Genomic DNA, 14,499 nt, shown 5'->3' with positions numbered 1-14,499 from the left:
GCCATGTCACTTGTGCAGGGGCCCTATGCAAACCATAATAACTTTTTTACATACAAAAATCATGACATGTTGCACTGAAATACCAGGAAAGCATGGGAGGAGCCTGTGATATGCTTCTCTGTGATTGGCTAAGGTGCATCTTATCCTTACACACAGGTAGCATCCCGCCTCTGTTTTTTTTTTTAATCACTTTGTCCCGTTATGCAGAACAAAAATAAATAATATAATAATAAATAAATAAAATACACCTTCACAACAGGGATGTCGCAAAATGCTTCTTCTTGCAGCTTCACATTTGACGCTGCGAGAAGTGTCCAGCTTCTTACCCCCGCGTGGCTGTTTTCAGGTCACCGTGAGCTAATCCTCTCCCAATCTGCTTTTCTTCTCATTAGCCATCTTACGCTCTCTCCTTTCCCTCTCTTAATTCGCTCCAAGTCTACTTTCAACACTGAATTGCGCACACCGTCCATGGCCCAACCTGGGAAGATAAATGTGCTCGGATGAAGATGGAACCATCTCCACCAGGCTTGTCCATACTACGTTCCTGATAGGTTGACCTCGTGGAGTCAAACATCAGGAACCTCTGCAAGATGGGGAACATCTAAAAAAAGGTATTTTTCCATCCAATCCCTGGGTGTTTAAAAGTGCATGTTAAGTGTCTGCCATATTTAAATCCAGATGGGGATTAACGACTTGTAGACATTAAATAAACCTTAAGAGATTGAACAGTCTGTACTCACTGAAAGCTTTCTATTCAACCCTGAAAAAGTATGTTGTGTCTGTGAGGTGATATCTCAGAGGCCAAAAACAATATACAATAGTTCAAGCTACAGTGCTTCAAGTAAGAGGGCTTGCAGAGTTGAATGAATGATACTTTATGAGCGTTCAAGCTCACCGATGACCTAAAAACTAGCAGATTAATGCACTAATCAGTCCAAATAATCAGCATTTTTAAATCGGGAATCAGTGAGAAAACAATGGCATAAGAAATGATCCAAAGCCATTCAAAAACAATCAAATGCTGCAAATGAAAAAATGCTGTAATCACCCAAAGAAAAATGTTGCAAATGCCACACAACACAACCGCATGAGAGAAAAACGTTATGCTAACGTCTTCATGCTAACAAATGCACCTTTTGTCATCCAACTTTCCTTTTGTTCTGTGTAGTTGCAGTTGTTTTGGGTTTTTTTTGTGTGTTTTTGGACACCGTCTTCCATCATTCATTCATTCATTCATTTTCTACCGCTTTTTCCTCACGAGGGGCGCGGGGGTGCTGGGGCCTATCCCAGCTGCCAATCACAGGGCACATATAGACAAACAACCATTCACACTCACATTCATACCTATGGACAATTTGGAGTGGCCAATTAACCTAGCATGTTTTTGGAATGTGGGAGGAAACCGGAGTACCCGGAGAAAACCCACGCATGCACAGGGAGAACATGCAAACTCCACACAAAGATGGCCGAGGGTGTCTTCCATCATAATGTGGTTTTAGTACTAGCGTTAGTGCATATACATGGCAAGTCACCTTGTTTATAATAAATAAGATACATTTTCACTAGTTCGGGATGGTAATTATTTCTCAGGATTTATGTTGAATACATTTCCAATTCATTTTTTTGGGGGGGGCGGGCACCAAGCCATGGGGTTGTGCGAAACCTAGCTCCGTCCCTGCTGCTGTCCGGCTGCTATGCTAGCTGTTGACCAGCAGGCGGAGGCCAGCTCCAGTCCGTCCGGTGATGGGAGGAGGCTGTTTGTTGACATAGTAAAGACCCCACTCTTTCGCTCACTCGCCGCGGTCAGCGTTTTCCCCTCGTTTGTGTTCGCCTCTGTGGTCGGGAGAGGACAAACCGAAGAGAAAGAGGACGCTAGCGACGCTAAAGATGTAAGCTAACTTTAACTATCAATCAAAACACGCTTGCTTATCGTTGTTATAATTTGTTGCACAAACAAAGACTATACCTGCTACAAGATGGTGAGGCGAATCGGTTTGCTTTTATCGTTCCTGTGGTATGTTTCGCTGAGTTTATCGTTGCAATACCAGCTTAGCCCAACTTTACTCACTGCCAATTATATTGTTAACCGGCTTGGAGGGAAGCTAACTGTTAGCCCACGGTGGTGGCTAGTGACGCTACGGTACATGTGTGTATCCATGTGATATATGTGCCACGAAATCACTAAAAGGGTCAATAAGCACTCAAAGAATATGCCCAAAGACGTTCAGTTCAGTTAATTTTGACATCACTTTTGCACAAAATCGCTGTTTAATCATGCAAACAATAATAATAGTCAACTGTTGCACCAGCACCATAGTGGTCGAATAGTGCAACATCTACAGTGTCTATTTCAGTGAGTTATCAGTATTTGTGCAGTACTATTATTTATTGATAAGTACTCATGCAATATAATGTCTGCCTCTAATTGTGCCACCCCTTCAGCCGTTTCAGTGATGGTCGCCCCAGCAAGCCAGAGGATGTGGTCCCAGGGAGGGACGCCACCCCTCCTAACGACGACCCCTTAACGCCGTGGACCCCGTCAACTTCCCGCTGCGATGGATAGTTGTCGCCATCACTTGCTGCCCCTCATCGTGGCTCTCCTGGGCTTTCTGATCTCCCATGTGACCACCCTGACCTCCAGGGTCTCCTTCCCCATAGGTGAGAGTAGACATCGCTAATCTGGATTTCAAAATAGTAAACAATGGCATCACATCTTATACATGATTTTACTCACTGACGCCAATCACACAATCATCACAAAGACTCTACTGTTTTATCTTCGACATCCACATGTATTGTTGTTGCCGCGAGTGACAGTCTCTAATCCCGGTGTGAAACGGCGTGTGATGACAGGTAGCCCCGGGAGACATCTCACCCGCTTCAGCATCCCCGACGTGGGCAACACCACCACGCTGCTGCTGAGCGACGACGGAGACACGCTCTACGTGGGAGGGAGGGATGCAGTGTTAGCGCTGGACGTTAGCCTCAAGGATGCCATCGTACTGAGGAACAAGGTGAGTGGAAGGTGCCCCCATGATTCGTGACTTGCTATCAGGCTATAATTAAAATGTATGTTAATATCACGATGCTATACAAGTTCTACATGGGGCTCTTCTTCTATCTCCTCTATTAGCTTGACTGGAGCCCTTCAGAGAAAGACCTGGACCAGTGTTCTATGAAAGGCAAGAAAATGGCAAGTAGCTTTGTTTGCACACAGTTTGAAAATGCCGACCAAACTCCAAAGTTCAATGTGGCAAATATGCAAGCCGAAAGAACACGCCACACTCATACCCACACTTACTGTGCAATTGGCGTCACAATGAAAATGATTCATTTATTCATTTTCTACCGCTTTTCCTCACAAGGGTCGCGGGGGGTGCTGGAGCCTATCCCAGCTGTCTTCGGGCGAGAGGCGGGGTACACCCTGGACTGGTGGCCAGCCAATCACAGGGCACATATAGACAAACAACCATTCACACTCACATTCATACCTATGGACAATTTGGAGTGGCCAATTAACCTAGCATGTTTTTGGAATGTGGGAGGAAACCGGAGTACCCGGAGAAAACCCACACATGCACGGGGAGAACATGCAAACTCCACACAGAGATGGCCGAGGGTGGAATTGAACCCTGGTCTCCTAGCTGTGAGGTCTGCGCGCTAACAACTAGACCACCACAATGAAAATGATGAATAAAATATGATGAATAAAATAATAAAATACTACATTGTAGTTTGGGGATGAAAAATCATTCATTTCATCAATATACATGAATAAGAAATTAGCTTGTGCATAAAATACTTGCTAGTATGTGTAATAATGATTACATTTCCACAATTAAAATGCCAAACAAAAATGAATTACAAATGGCGTCCCTCCTTTATCATGGTTAATTGGTTCCAGACTTGATGGCTATTTGTGCATTTCCAAAAAGTCTGATTCAGTATTAATAAATTGAAAGTTTTCATAGTTAGAGCATTAAAAATCCAATAGATACCCGCATAGATAAAGTAAGACCCCCAAAACTTACCACTTCCACACTGGATGGGAGGAGAACTTTTTGTCACTCTATCATGTGTGGTAATGTGTCATCAATTTAACATTACAGATGACTTGATTTTTTTGCTCACCTTTTCTCCAGACGGACTGTCCTAATTTCATCCGCGTGTTGCAGTTCCTGAACGCCACCCACATCTACGCCTGTGGAACATTTGCCTTCAGTCCGCGTTGCATCTACATTGTAAGTTTGTGGCTTTTGTTGGCAATCTACACAGCGACAGAGACCTAGCTCACATCTAGCGGCACGCTTTTAGAACTCTCAGACGTTAACAGTGAGCCTCAAGCCTGACGAGGGACGAGGTCGCTGCCCCTACGACCCATACCAACGCAACACTGCTATCATCGTGGGTATGTCACGGGCAGGCTGGGTGATGCTGTGCTTTGCGGCTGTTGCTTTTAACGTGATGCGATCTGTCCCAGATGGAGAGCTGTACACGGGCACGGTGGCCGACTACAGGGGCAACTGGCCGTTAATCTCCCGCCACCTCAGCGAGGGCGCACGTGTGGACCTCAAGTTGGATGACACCTTGGGGTGGCTGGAGGGTAAGGATATGCCGTCAGCATACGCTTTGTTATAACACTAAAGTGTCATCAATGCGTTTCTGTAGATCCTACCTTCATCAGTTCCACCTTCCTTCCCGATGACGGCAAAATCTACTTCTTCTTCAGCGAAGTGGGCAGAGAGTACGACTTCATTGACAAGTTCATCGTGTCTCGAGTTTCTCAAATCTGCACGGTAACGACCCTTTATCAAAAAAATGTAACTACGCCGTGCATTTCTTCAGCTGCAATAATAAACATGGCGCTCTTTCTTCAGAGTGACGTCGGGGGCCAGCGGACGCTTCAGAGGCGCTGGACCACCTTTGCCAAAGCTCAGCTGCTGTGCCAGGCGGACAACGAGCTGCCCTACAACGTCATCCAGGACATCGACAGCCTCCCGCCAATAGAGGGCGCCCCAGTCGACGACATGCTATTTTATGGCATCTTCACCTCTCAGTGGTCAGTAAGGGTCAAGTGTCATTTTTAGCACTATTTCCGTGTATTTGTGTATCAAATTTTGAATAGCTGGAAAACGCAAGGTAAAAATTCCAGTCTTTTTTTTCAAGTGACTAAATACTTAAAATTATATACTACACATTTTCTAAGCTGAATTCAGTTGCTACTGTGTCACTACTCTGTAATACTATACAACATGTGATGGATCAGCAGCCACACTCATGGCTTCTCCTTAGCAATCCTGTCTTATCTCTGTGTTATGGCTTCATGTGTCTTTTCATATGTTTCCGTCGCACAGGTCTGTCAACTCGGGGCAGTCGGCGGTGTGCTCCTTCCGCTTGTCGGACATCAGGTCGGCTTTCTCGGGCAACTACAAAGTCCTGAACCGCGACACGTTACAGTGGAGCACGCGGGTTCAGGAGAAGGTCGCCAATCCGGGTGAGGTAAATGGTCGCAATTATCTTTAACGTGCATGCGGGGTAAGGGTCGCTGAGGTCGAGCTCTGATTTGTTCATATTCCAAAGCCACTAGTCCGCATGAGAAATGAATCAGTTCCAGAGTCCAACTGTTACCATACACATGTAAACACAAGTTAACCACTGTCATGTTAATGCATTAAAGCACTCATTCATTCATTCATTTTCTACCGCTTTTTCCTCACGAGGGTCGCGGGGGGTGCTGGAGCCTATCCCAGCTGTCTTCGGGCGAGAGGCGGGGTACACCCTGGACTGGTGGCCAGCCAATCACAGGGCACATATAGACAAACAACCATTCACACTCACATTCATACCTATGGACAATTTGGAGTGGCCAATTAACCTAGCATGTTTTTGGAATGTGGGAGGAAACCGGAGTACCCGGAGAAAACCCACGCATGCACGGGGAGAACATGCAAACTCCACACAGAGATGGTCGAGGGTGGAATTGAACCCTGGTCTCCTAGCTGTGAGGTCTGCGCGCTAACCACTGCGGCTAACCGCCGTGCCACCCCATTAAAGCACTCATCGAAACTATTTAAAAGTGTAAAAACAAATATGTCAAATTAGGTGATGTTGGAAGAAGCTGTCATCAACCACCTTGTGTGTGTTTCAGTGCGGCTTGCACAACGCGTCAGACAACGCTCTACGTTTCGTCAAAGAAAACTTCCTGGCTGACGACAGCGTGCGGTCGGTGGGAAGGAGTTTGACCCTAGTGTCCGCCGAGCACATCTACAGCCATCTGAGCGTCCAGAGGGTCCAGGCGGCCAACAACGTGGCCTACACAGTCCTCTTTCTCCTCACGGGTGCTGACGCCGTGTTGTCTTGTGGCACGTTTCACCGTTATGAAATGGAAATGGATGGAAAAAAAAACACATCAATTCTACTGTTTCAGAGTCGGGCTACCTTCACAAAGTGGTGCTGCTGCAGAGCGGCGCCCACATCGTGGAGGAGGTGCAGGTTTTTGAGAAACCGCAGCCTGTCAAGAACCTGAAGCTGTCCGTACCCAAGGTACACCCCAGGAAAGATGTCAGCGTTAATTCAACATGAAATATACCCACATGCACGTCTTTACAGGGTGTGATATACGTGGGTACATCAGAGGGTGTGCTCAGGCTCTCAACCGCCAACTGCTCTTTCTACTGGACCTGTGCTCAGTGTGTCCTGGCGCGAGACCCCTTCTGCGGGTGGGATCCCTCCCTCCGGGCTTGTGTTAAGGTTTCCAGCGGCCACGCTAACCTGTGAGTGTCATCACGGTTTCATTCTACAGTAAACCTCGGATATATCGGATTCAATTGTTCCCACTGGTTTTGTCCGATATAAGCGAAATCCGTTATATGCGTATACCGGGAAATGTCCGTTTTACGCATATATCGGATTTATATCCGATATATGCGTGAATCGGATTTTATCCGTTATAAAAAGGCACTTCCTTGACTATGTTTCCAATGTACCTGGACACGCAGGCAACGCTGGAAACGCTGCAAATGACGTCGTATAGCGGCCTGTCACGATTCGGCGAATCGGAGCGCCACGATGCGGCCATCCGATATATGCGAAGGAAATTTAATGGAAATGCATTGGAACGGGACTGGAGATTTTGTCCAAAATAGGCGAAATCCGTTCTATCCGAAATCCGATATATGCAATGAATTTTTATTGGAAATGCATTACAGAAAAATTGGTTCTTTTTTTATCCGTCCGTTGTGAGCGAATTTCCGATATATCCGAGTCCGATATATCCGAGGTTTACTGTATCTTCAGTCGTCTTTTGGTGTGACTGACGTTGACGCCGTCCCCTCGCCAGTGGCCAGGATGTAGTCAGCGGCAACGTGGAAAAGGCCTGCAAAAGTGTTGCATTAACACACAGAACCCAGTTTGGATCCAACAACTTGCCTGCAGGTAAGCATCACATAGTAGTAAAAAAAACTGCAGTTTTCACAACAGAAGATGCCAGTACTAGAAAGGTCTGATATAGAGTAGCTGCTGCAGGTGGATTAAAGGTCTTGAGCCGTCATCTGTTTATCAGCCTCCTGTCCCACAGGTGAGCTGGTGTCTGTGTCTCTAAACGAGGTGGTGCGACTGCAGTGTCCCGCCGCATCCCGCCTGTCCCGCCAGTCCTGGGAGCGTCCAAACAGCCGCCTGTCGTCTGATCTATATCTGCACCTGGGGGACGGCAGCCTGAGCTTTGTGGCCACCCCGGCCACGCTGGGCCACTACCTCTGCTTGTCCACGGAGAACGGCTTCCAGCAGACTATGGCCATCTACCACGTCAAACAGAGGAGCAGCCCCCCGCCTCAGACGCCCACCAATCAGGGACGGCCACAGACACACCCCTCGCCTACGGGGTGGCAAGCCAGGCCAAAAAGGACTGAATCCAAGCAGGCTGATCCGACGTTAGCCAGTGGGGACGCTCGGACCACCGCAGGGCAGGGGGGCAGGAATTTCACCCTGTGGATGGTGAAAACGGCGCCCAAAGAGGCCGCCTTCCCAGACGGTGAGCCCCTGAGGTCAGGATCGACTCCCTGTTACCTGAAGGAGCTGGTGGTGGTGTCCGTCCTCTTGGTGCTCTGCCTCAGCCTCCTTCTCACCATTTTGCTGTATGGCGCCAAGCAGCGATGGCGCAGTCGCACAGCCCCGCAGGCGCCAGGCACGCCCTGCCGAGACTCGGACAGAAGGACCCCCGTGGAGCACGAGGCCCTGCGGGGGAACCCGTGTCAGAGCAAGCGCAACGGACACATCCATCACGGCGGACAGGCTAGCGGCGTGCTCTGTAACGGAGCACTCACAGGCTCCAACGGCCACTTGCCCAACACGCCCATCTGAGTATTCATGACTGGTGGAACACGGCAGGAGACGCCCTCCACGGACACGCACGGTCTGTTTGCAAAGCCGACCCTCAGGGTGGGGAACGGTACTGGATGCGTTCGGATGAAAGACTGTGGTAATTTAAGTGTTGACACTTGACGGGTTCATTGCTACAAAGGAATTTTAGGACCACACTGATCAGAAAAATAGTAGACCAGTCTAGTACAGGGGTCGGGAACCTTTCCATGACAGCCATATAATATGATTCCTGTCATGTTTTTCTTTAAAATGTCGTTAGCGGTGGTTAACGCGCAGACCTCACAGTTAGGAGACCAGGGTTCAATTCCACCCTCGGGCATCTCTGTGTGGAGTTTGCACGTTCTCCCTGTGTATGCGTGGGTTTTCTCCGGGTACTCCGGTTTCCTCCCACATTCCAAAAACATGCTAGGTTAATTGGTGACTCCAAATTGTCCATAGGTATGAATGTGAGTGTGAATGGTTGTTTGTCTATATGTGCCCTGTGATTGGCTGGCCACCAGTCCAGGGTGTACCCCGCTTCTCGCCCGAAGACAGCTGGGATAGGCTCCAGCAACGCCTCGTGAGGAAAAAGCGGTAGAAAATGAATGAATGAATGTCAGAAAATACAAATTTCTCATCAATTTTATCATATTAAGAGATGTTTCAGAGCCACATCTGGCTCCAGAGCCATAGGTTCCCTACCCCTGGTATAGGCATAATAATAATAACAGCAAAAGGTTGTACATTTGAATAATGTCATAATTTTACAAGAATAGTAACTAGTAACTAGTTATCAGGGGAAAAATATACATAATGAGAATAACATCTAAATGAAATGAGTATGATTTTTGTCATCAGTACAAGTTTTTGTTGTAATATTGCACTTTTATTCTCGTAATATTTCTACTTTATTCTCGTGTTATAATCGTAATTTTCTGACTTCATTGCTGTAGGTTTTTTTCCTCTCAGTGTGGCCATAATATTCCTTTCCTAAGATGCCCAGTGGCTGCAGAGTGAATGTTTTTCGTGTGTCTTTTCACCTAACTGGATTCTACCAGTGAAGACAAGCTAGTTTCGATGCCATGTGACTGCTACAGGTACGCTTCCTACAGCCACAAAAAGCAAAAATGACTTTTTGGGTTGAGTTTTAGGAAATAACACAAGGCAGTAGTTTGCACATTCTGGTCCTTTTATGATGGTACTATGGAACTTCACTTTTTCCTTCTCAATTCTCATGTCCCTGATGATTCCAGCAGCATTGACTCTCTACCTTCAGCTGTCTGGCTATTATGGGATAGCATTGCACACGTGCCTTGGCTACATGAGCTGCTGTGACTGACACTCTTGGACCCTACAATAATGTGATTATTCCACCATTTCAAGTGCACATAGTCTTGTGCGAATGTCAGGTGATCGTTTTAAGCAGTTTTAATGTTGTAAAACAGGGTGAATATTGTACTTGGCTGGATGTAAATGGCGTTTCAAGTGAATCGGGACCAAATGGGCTGAGTGTTTACTCTTTTTTGGATGTATTGTATGCCTTTGTCTTGCCTTTTTTTAGGACAAGCATTCCTTGTTCTTACAACACATTTCCATTGTGGTGTTTTGGGGACTGTGTTTGGAAATGACCACTCCATTTCATTAAAGTCACCAGCCTGAAACGGCGTGTTTGTGTACCTTTTTAAAAAGCACTACTGTATACCGGAAAGGTGAGACAAGATATAACATGATTAGGTGGGAAAACAACGCAACGCAAAAGTTCCCAGAAGTTCTGGTAATTCCCAACGGTACTCGTTTGGAATGCGCCGTGTGGTGGAATGTTGTATTTTCACATCTGGATCAAATCCTGCTCGACTGCAGGGGAGAACACAGCTGTCACTACAAAACAGCAAAAGTGTCTTAGCGTGACGAGTCAGAAGAGAAGACAAAAAGACATAGCTAGTGTAGCTGCACTTGAACTAGGCTACTGTACATTAGCAACTATGCTAACTTTTAGCATTGACTGATTTCTAACGTTCACGTGCAGAATGCGCATTCTAAATACGTCATCATCATTTCCCGCCAGATGCCCCTATCAGACCTAAATAGTGTCTATATACTTGGTGCACACAGATAAAAAAAATAATCGCGATGCTAATTTAATATGTAGATATTAGCAGCAAGATAGCGGATTAACCTCTGATAATAGCATTAGCTACACTTCGCCAGTATAGGCACACAAACGTAAAAGTTTATGAACTTGCTGATTGAGCTTCTTGCTGTCTCACAGCGTGCTGACGTCACTGGTGTCCGGGACCACTCCTGCAGCAAGTCTGCAAAAAAGTCGCAGCAGCAGCAGCCCGTTTGCTGCAGTGGAATCTCTCTCTCTCTCTCTCTCACACACACACACACACACAGACACGAAGGTCCTGTTGGAGGCTGCAGAGCACCAAGCTGTCAACACAAGAGGAGGAATAAACAAAGAGGAGGAGCTGCAGGGACTCAGCTGAGGTAAGAGCGTTTCACTTGACCAGAGCCAGGTGTAGGTCACAGCGTCATTGAAAGACAGAGATGTGCAAACTAACTAGTACAGGGTAGGGATGGATGGATGGATGGGTTGTGATGCTGGGTTGTCAAATCTGGACCTGAGCCAAGTGATACTGCAGCTGCTTCCAGACTTTGTGCAAGGAGTGTTCCCCGGGACAGGATGCCAGTCTTGGTGCAATGATGCAAAAACGACAAACATGCATAAAACAATACATTTATGACCCGTGTTGCTCAGATGTGCAAAAATAAATGTTTTGTCCGGTGTGTGTGTGTGTACCCTTAAGAGGCCTCCAGCTGAGTCACCTTATTAAAGTGAGAGTACCAGATAGAGGGCGTGGAGGCTCAGACGTCACCGCGCAACAAAATGTAAACGGCACTTTGACAAACTCAAAACTCTTGTCACAATTGTTCCTTCTAGGTACTCCACGCTATCTGAACAGCAGCTGCGGCGTCAAGATGGCTCAAAGCGACCCGAAAAACCCGGCACCTTCAATGGGGACACTCTCCCCAAGCCAGCTGCAGTCCCATTTCAAGATGGAACCAAAAACCCTGGGGGTAGGGGGGACACATTTAGGTCACAATAATATTAAAAGAAGCCAAGTGTGATGCATGATGGTGGTTTATGCAGTACATCGGTTTATACTAACTACCTTAACGGTTTTTAGGCCATCCAGATCGTTATTGCGGCTTTGATTCTGTGTCTCAGTGCCTCTGTGCTCCAAGTCCACGAGGTCCACTTCACTGGCGACATAGCCCTTTTTCTCGTTGTGGTCATACAGGTCAGACATTTGAAATATTATCAACAAATATGAATATGACACTTATGGATCAATATCTTCATCACCAGGTGACCTTGTCGGGGTCTGTGTTGATCCACAGTGGGAGGAGACCCACGCTTTTTTGGGTGAGTGTGACGTCATGTGTTTATGCTGAATTTGACTGATTTTTGATGGGGAAAAAAAAATTAATCAGAGGCAGCGTTCCTGTTATATAGATGTTCTTTCATGATTGGTCTTGCTCAAGAGAAGGGGTGTCCAATGTGTGGCCCAGGGGAACATTTTTTTACAAGATTTCACAAGAAAACTGGAAAAAAAGCAATAATTTTACAAGAATAAAGTCAAAATATTAAGAAATAATCAAACAAGAAAATGTTGTAATATTAGGAGGAAAAATCATGTTATTTTGATAGGAGAAAGATGACACAAATACATATTTAAGACATGATATTCTGGGAAACAACCAAATAAAAATAGAGTGATTTAAGTGATTGTTTTGGTTGGCAGGTGAAATGTGCCCTCATTTTGCATCTCATCAGCGCCGCCTTCGCCACCGCCGCCCTGGGTCTGATGTCCAAGCACCTCCCCTACAGGCAGGACTCCTACCACTGCGAGCACTGCAACCGACTGGAGCTCCACGCTGTGGTAATGGCACCCACACACATACTGTGTAAAGCCTGAAGCACCATGCGACAGTCGCTTGCTATTAGCATTCTAAAAGTTATGTTTTTAAGTTTTCTGGTGCAAGACTGAAACAATGTTTGCAAGACAGAATTTTAATTCATATCAGGGTGGTACCCCCACTTCTCGCCCAAAGTCAGCTGGGATAGGCTCCAGCCCCAATATTCATGCAGGGAAATATCAGATGCTAAAGTGCTAAAACCTTACGATATGTTGAACGCTAACATGCACACAGTTGGTATGTTAACGTCGACTGTAGTAAGAAAGTATAAACACAAACCCATGAAGATTCTACATCATGCCCTATAGTCAGGGCTGATGAGGCCGGATGGCGTGCTAACATGCTAACATATACTGTGGTAAGAGAGCAACTTGAATATAGTAGGAATGTACATTCCAAAAGCCCAGTGACGGTGGCTCATATGCTAAAATGCTAACACATGACTGACAGTATCTGCAGAGCATAGTAGTTGCATTTTGTCAACAAAGAAGATTCCATGATGTTTTGTCTTTGCAGCAACATTGTTTCAGGAAATGCACCGCGCTGATCGAGCAAAAGTGCGAAGTAAGTGATTGACGGCTCTTAATGTACTTTAGAGGACAGGCGTTGGAACATAGTTTGCATTCATTTTCAAGCTCTGTTTTACATTCCTAATCCGTAGTCCTTCTGGTTTGCTCTCTCTCTCTGGCTAGCTCTTGATTGACGGGATCCTGGGAACGCTGGTGGTCTTCCTGGTGCTGGAGCTGCTCATCTGCATCATCGCCATGCTCTTTGGACTCACTGTGCTCGCAGCTCGAAGAAGCCAGGTGGGCCTATCGTGTGGTATTCAACCTATACAACATTTTTGCTATTGATTTAAAAAAAAAATGTCCAGGTTCCGAGTGAGCGACCTCGCTATCCCCACACTCGCCCCCCACCATCTCCATCTCCAGCTGTTCATGCCGTTCCAGTTGCTGCCGAGCCAAGGGTGTCCCAGGTAAAGCACACTCACACACATTAAACATAAGACACTATTGTCATGAATTGGTACTATGTATAATCCACGTGTTTGCATCTTGTGCGTCAGCAGGTGGCGGTTGTCGTGACCGAACCAGACCCTGAGCTGGTGGAAGATATCGCCACCCCACCTACTGAACCTCAGGTGGAGCCTATTGACCCCTGAACACACACACACACACTATTGTGTAAATATGGATGCCGCACTTGGTGCTCTTTAATAATGTGGCGCCGCTTGTCTTTTATTTCATTCTGTGACCAATAGTGAGTTAACTCAGGTGACAATTAGAGTGCAATATGGCCGACAAGTCCACAAAAACACCTGACGCAGACCTGCAGTGAAGTGCGGCATAGATCTGTGTTATTAGACATACTGTATGACCGACAGGAAGTCAGTATAGCAGTGTATTGACAGAGATAGTGTGGAGAAAACATATATAGTCACCTCACTGATAGTGTGTGTACACATATAGAACCACGTGTATTTCCGTTTATGCTATCTTAAATTAACTAATAAACAAGAAAACAAGTCATTGATGATGTTGCTTTAACAGCCGATCTCCAGAAAATTAAAGGCTTTGTATATTAGCTACCACTTTATGACATGTTTATCTTTAAATGTGCATTGATAAACACTTGCGTCAACACTATTCAACTGATCAGTGGCCACTGATGTGCACTTAGGCATTGTAAATTATTTCTGCATTCTGTGACACACATTGTATGTTGTATAAATGTGTCAAATAAAACTTTTGAATTCTGTGATGTGTGTGTTTGAAGTGTTTCCAATGCAATGTTAGCAAACGAGGTTTGCTGGAAGAGCTGGACAGAACCAGAATATCAAGCTGCAGATGATTTTATAAGCTACAAAAATATGCAGCTCTTGATAAGCAGAACCTGGTGGTGCATGTGTACCTAATGTTGTGGCCAAGCTAATGTATGTAAACAGAAACAAAGCTAAAGGAGGTACACGTTTCATTTTTTTAGGCACACACAGTGTAATACATAAACATAAATTAAGAGATTTACAATAGAATATATATTGAAATACAATTATTTGATAACTTTACACTTTCAATAAGTAAACTGTTTTAAATGTAACTGACCTCACCAAGATGGTCGCCGTGGTCGCGTCAAAGTCGTCACTTCCGGGTCGTTGCT

The 14,499-nt window shown here is 45.8% G+C and overlaps 2 protein-coding genes across 6 annotated transcripts; both read left to right on the top strand.

Moving 5' to 3' along the window:
• The first annotated feature begins 396 nt into the window (after positions 1–396).
• Positions 397–10,033, top strand: sema4ab (sema domain, immunoglobulin domain (Ig), transmembrane domain (TM) and short cytoplasmic domain, (semaphorin) 4Ab). Of its 3 annotated transcripts, none has more exons than XM_058047643.1 (15): positions 397–611; positions 2,443–2,658; positions 2,854–3,014; positions 3,134–3,193; positions 4,143–4,241; positions 4,315–4,408; positions 4,481–4,603; positions 4,669–4,796; positions 4,878–5,059; positions 5,355–5,499; positions 6,149–6,338; positions 6,428–6,543; positions 6,610–6,773; positions 7,340–7,434; positions 7,562–10,033. In XM_058047643.1, the coding sequence occupies exons 2-15, from the start codon at positions 2,556–2,558 to the stop codon at positions 8,356–8,358; spliced, it is 2,457 nt and encodes an 818-aa protein (XP_057903626.1). In that variant the 5' UTR covers positions 397–611; positions 2,443–2,555; the 3' UTR covers positions 8,359–10,033. The 3 variants fall into 3 exon arrangements, with proteins under 3 accessions (XP_057903626.1, XP_057903627.1, XP_057903625.1); XM_058047644.1 differs by lacking the exon at positions 397–611 and adding an exon at positions 673–1,889 and having other exon boundaries at positions 7,577–10,033; XM_058047642.1 differs by lacking the exon at positions 397–611 and adding an exon at positions 673–1,889.
• Positions 10,034–10,580: 547 nt separating this feature from the next.
• Positions 10,581–14,094, top strand: si:dkey-81h8.1 (uncharacterized protein LOC100034657 homolog). 3 transcript variants are annotated; one of them, XM_058046951.1, is made up of 9 exons: positions 10,581–10,848; positions 11,303–11,439; positions 11,550–11,663; positions 11,732–11,788; positions 12,168–12,305; positions 12,859–12,906; positions 13,035–13,148; positions 13,217–13,318; positions 13,409–14,094. In XM_058046951.1, exons 2-9 carry the CDS (start codon positions 11,341–11,343, stop codon positions 13,502–13,504), a joined length of 768 nt encoding a protein of 255 aa, XP_057902934.1. In that variant the 5' UTR covers positions 10,581–10,848; positions 11,303–11,340; the 3' UTR covers positions 13,505–14,094. The 3 variants fall into 3 exon arrangements, with proteins under 3 accessions (XP_057902934.1, XP_057902936.1, XP_057902935.1); XM_058046952.1 differs by having other exon boundaries at positions 10,593–10,848; positions 13,412–14,094; XM_058046953.1 differs by lacking the exon at positions 12,859–12,906 and having other exon boundaries at positions 10,587–10,848.
• Positions 14,095–14,499: the final 405 nt, after the last annotated feature.

The sequence above is a fragment of the Doryrhamphus excisus genome, chromosome 14 (assembly GCF_030265055.1).
Source record: "Doryrhamphus excisus isolate RoL2022-K1 chromosome 14, RoL_Dexc_1.0, whole genome shotgun sequence".
NCBI lineage: Eukaryota > Metazoa > Chordata > Actinopteri > Syngnathiformes > Syngnathidae > Doryrhamphus > Doryrhamphus excisus.
Note: the sequence above shows the minus strand (reverse complement) of the source record. Positions and strands in the feature narration are given on the sequence as shown.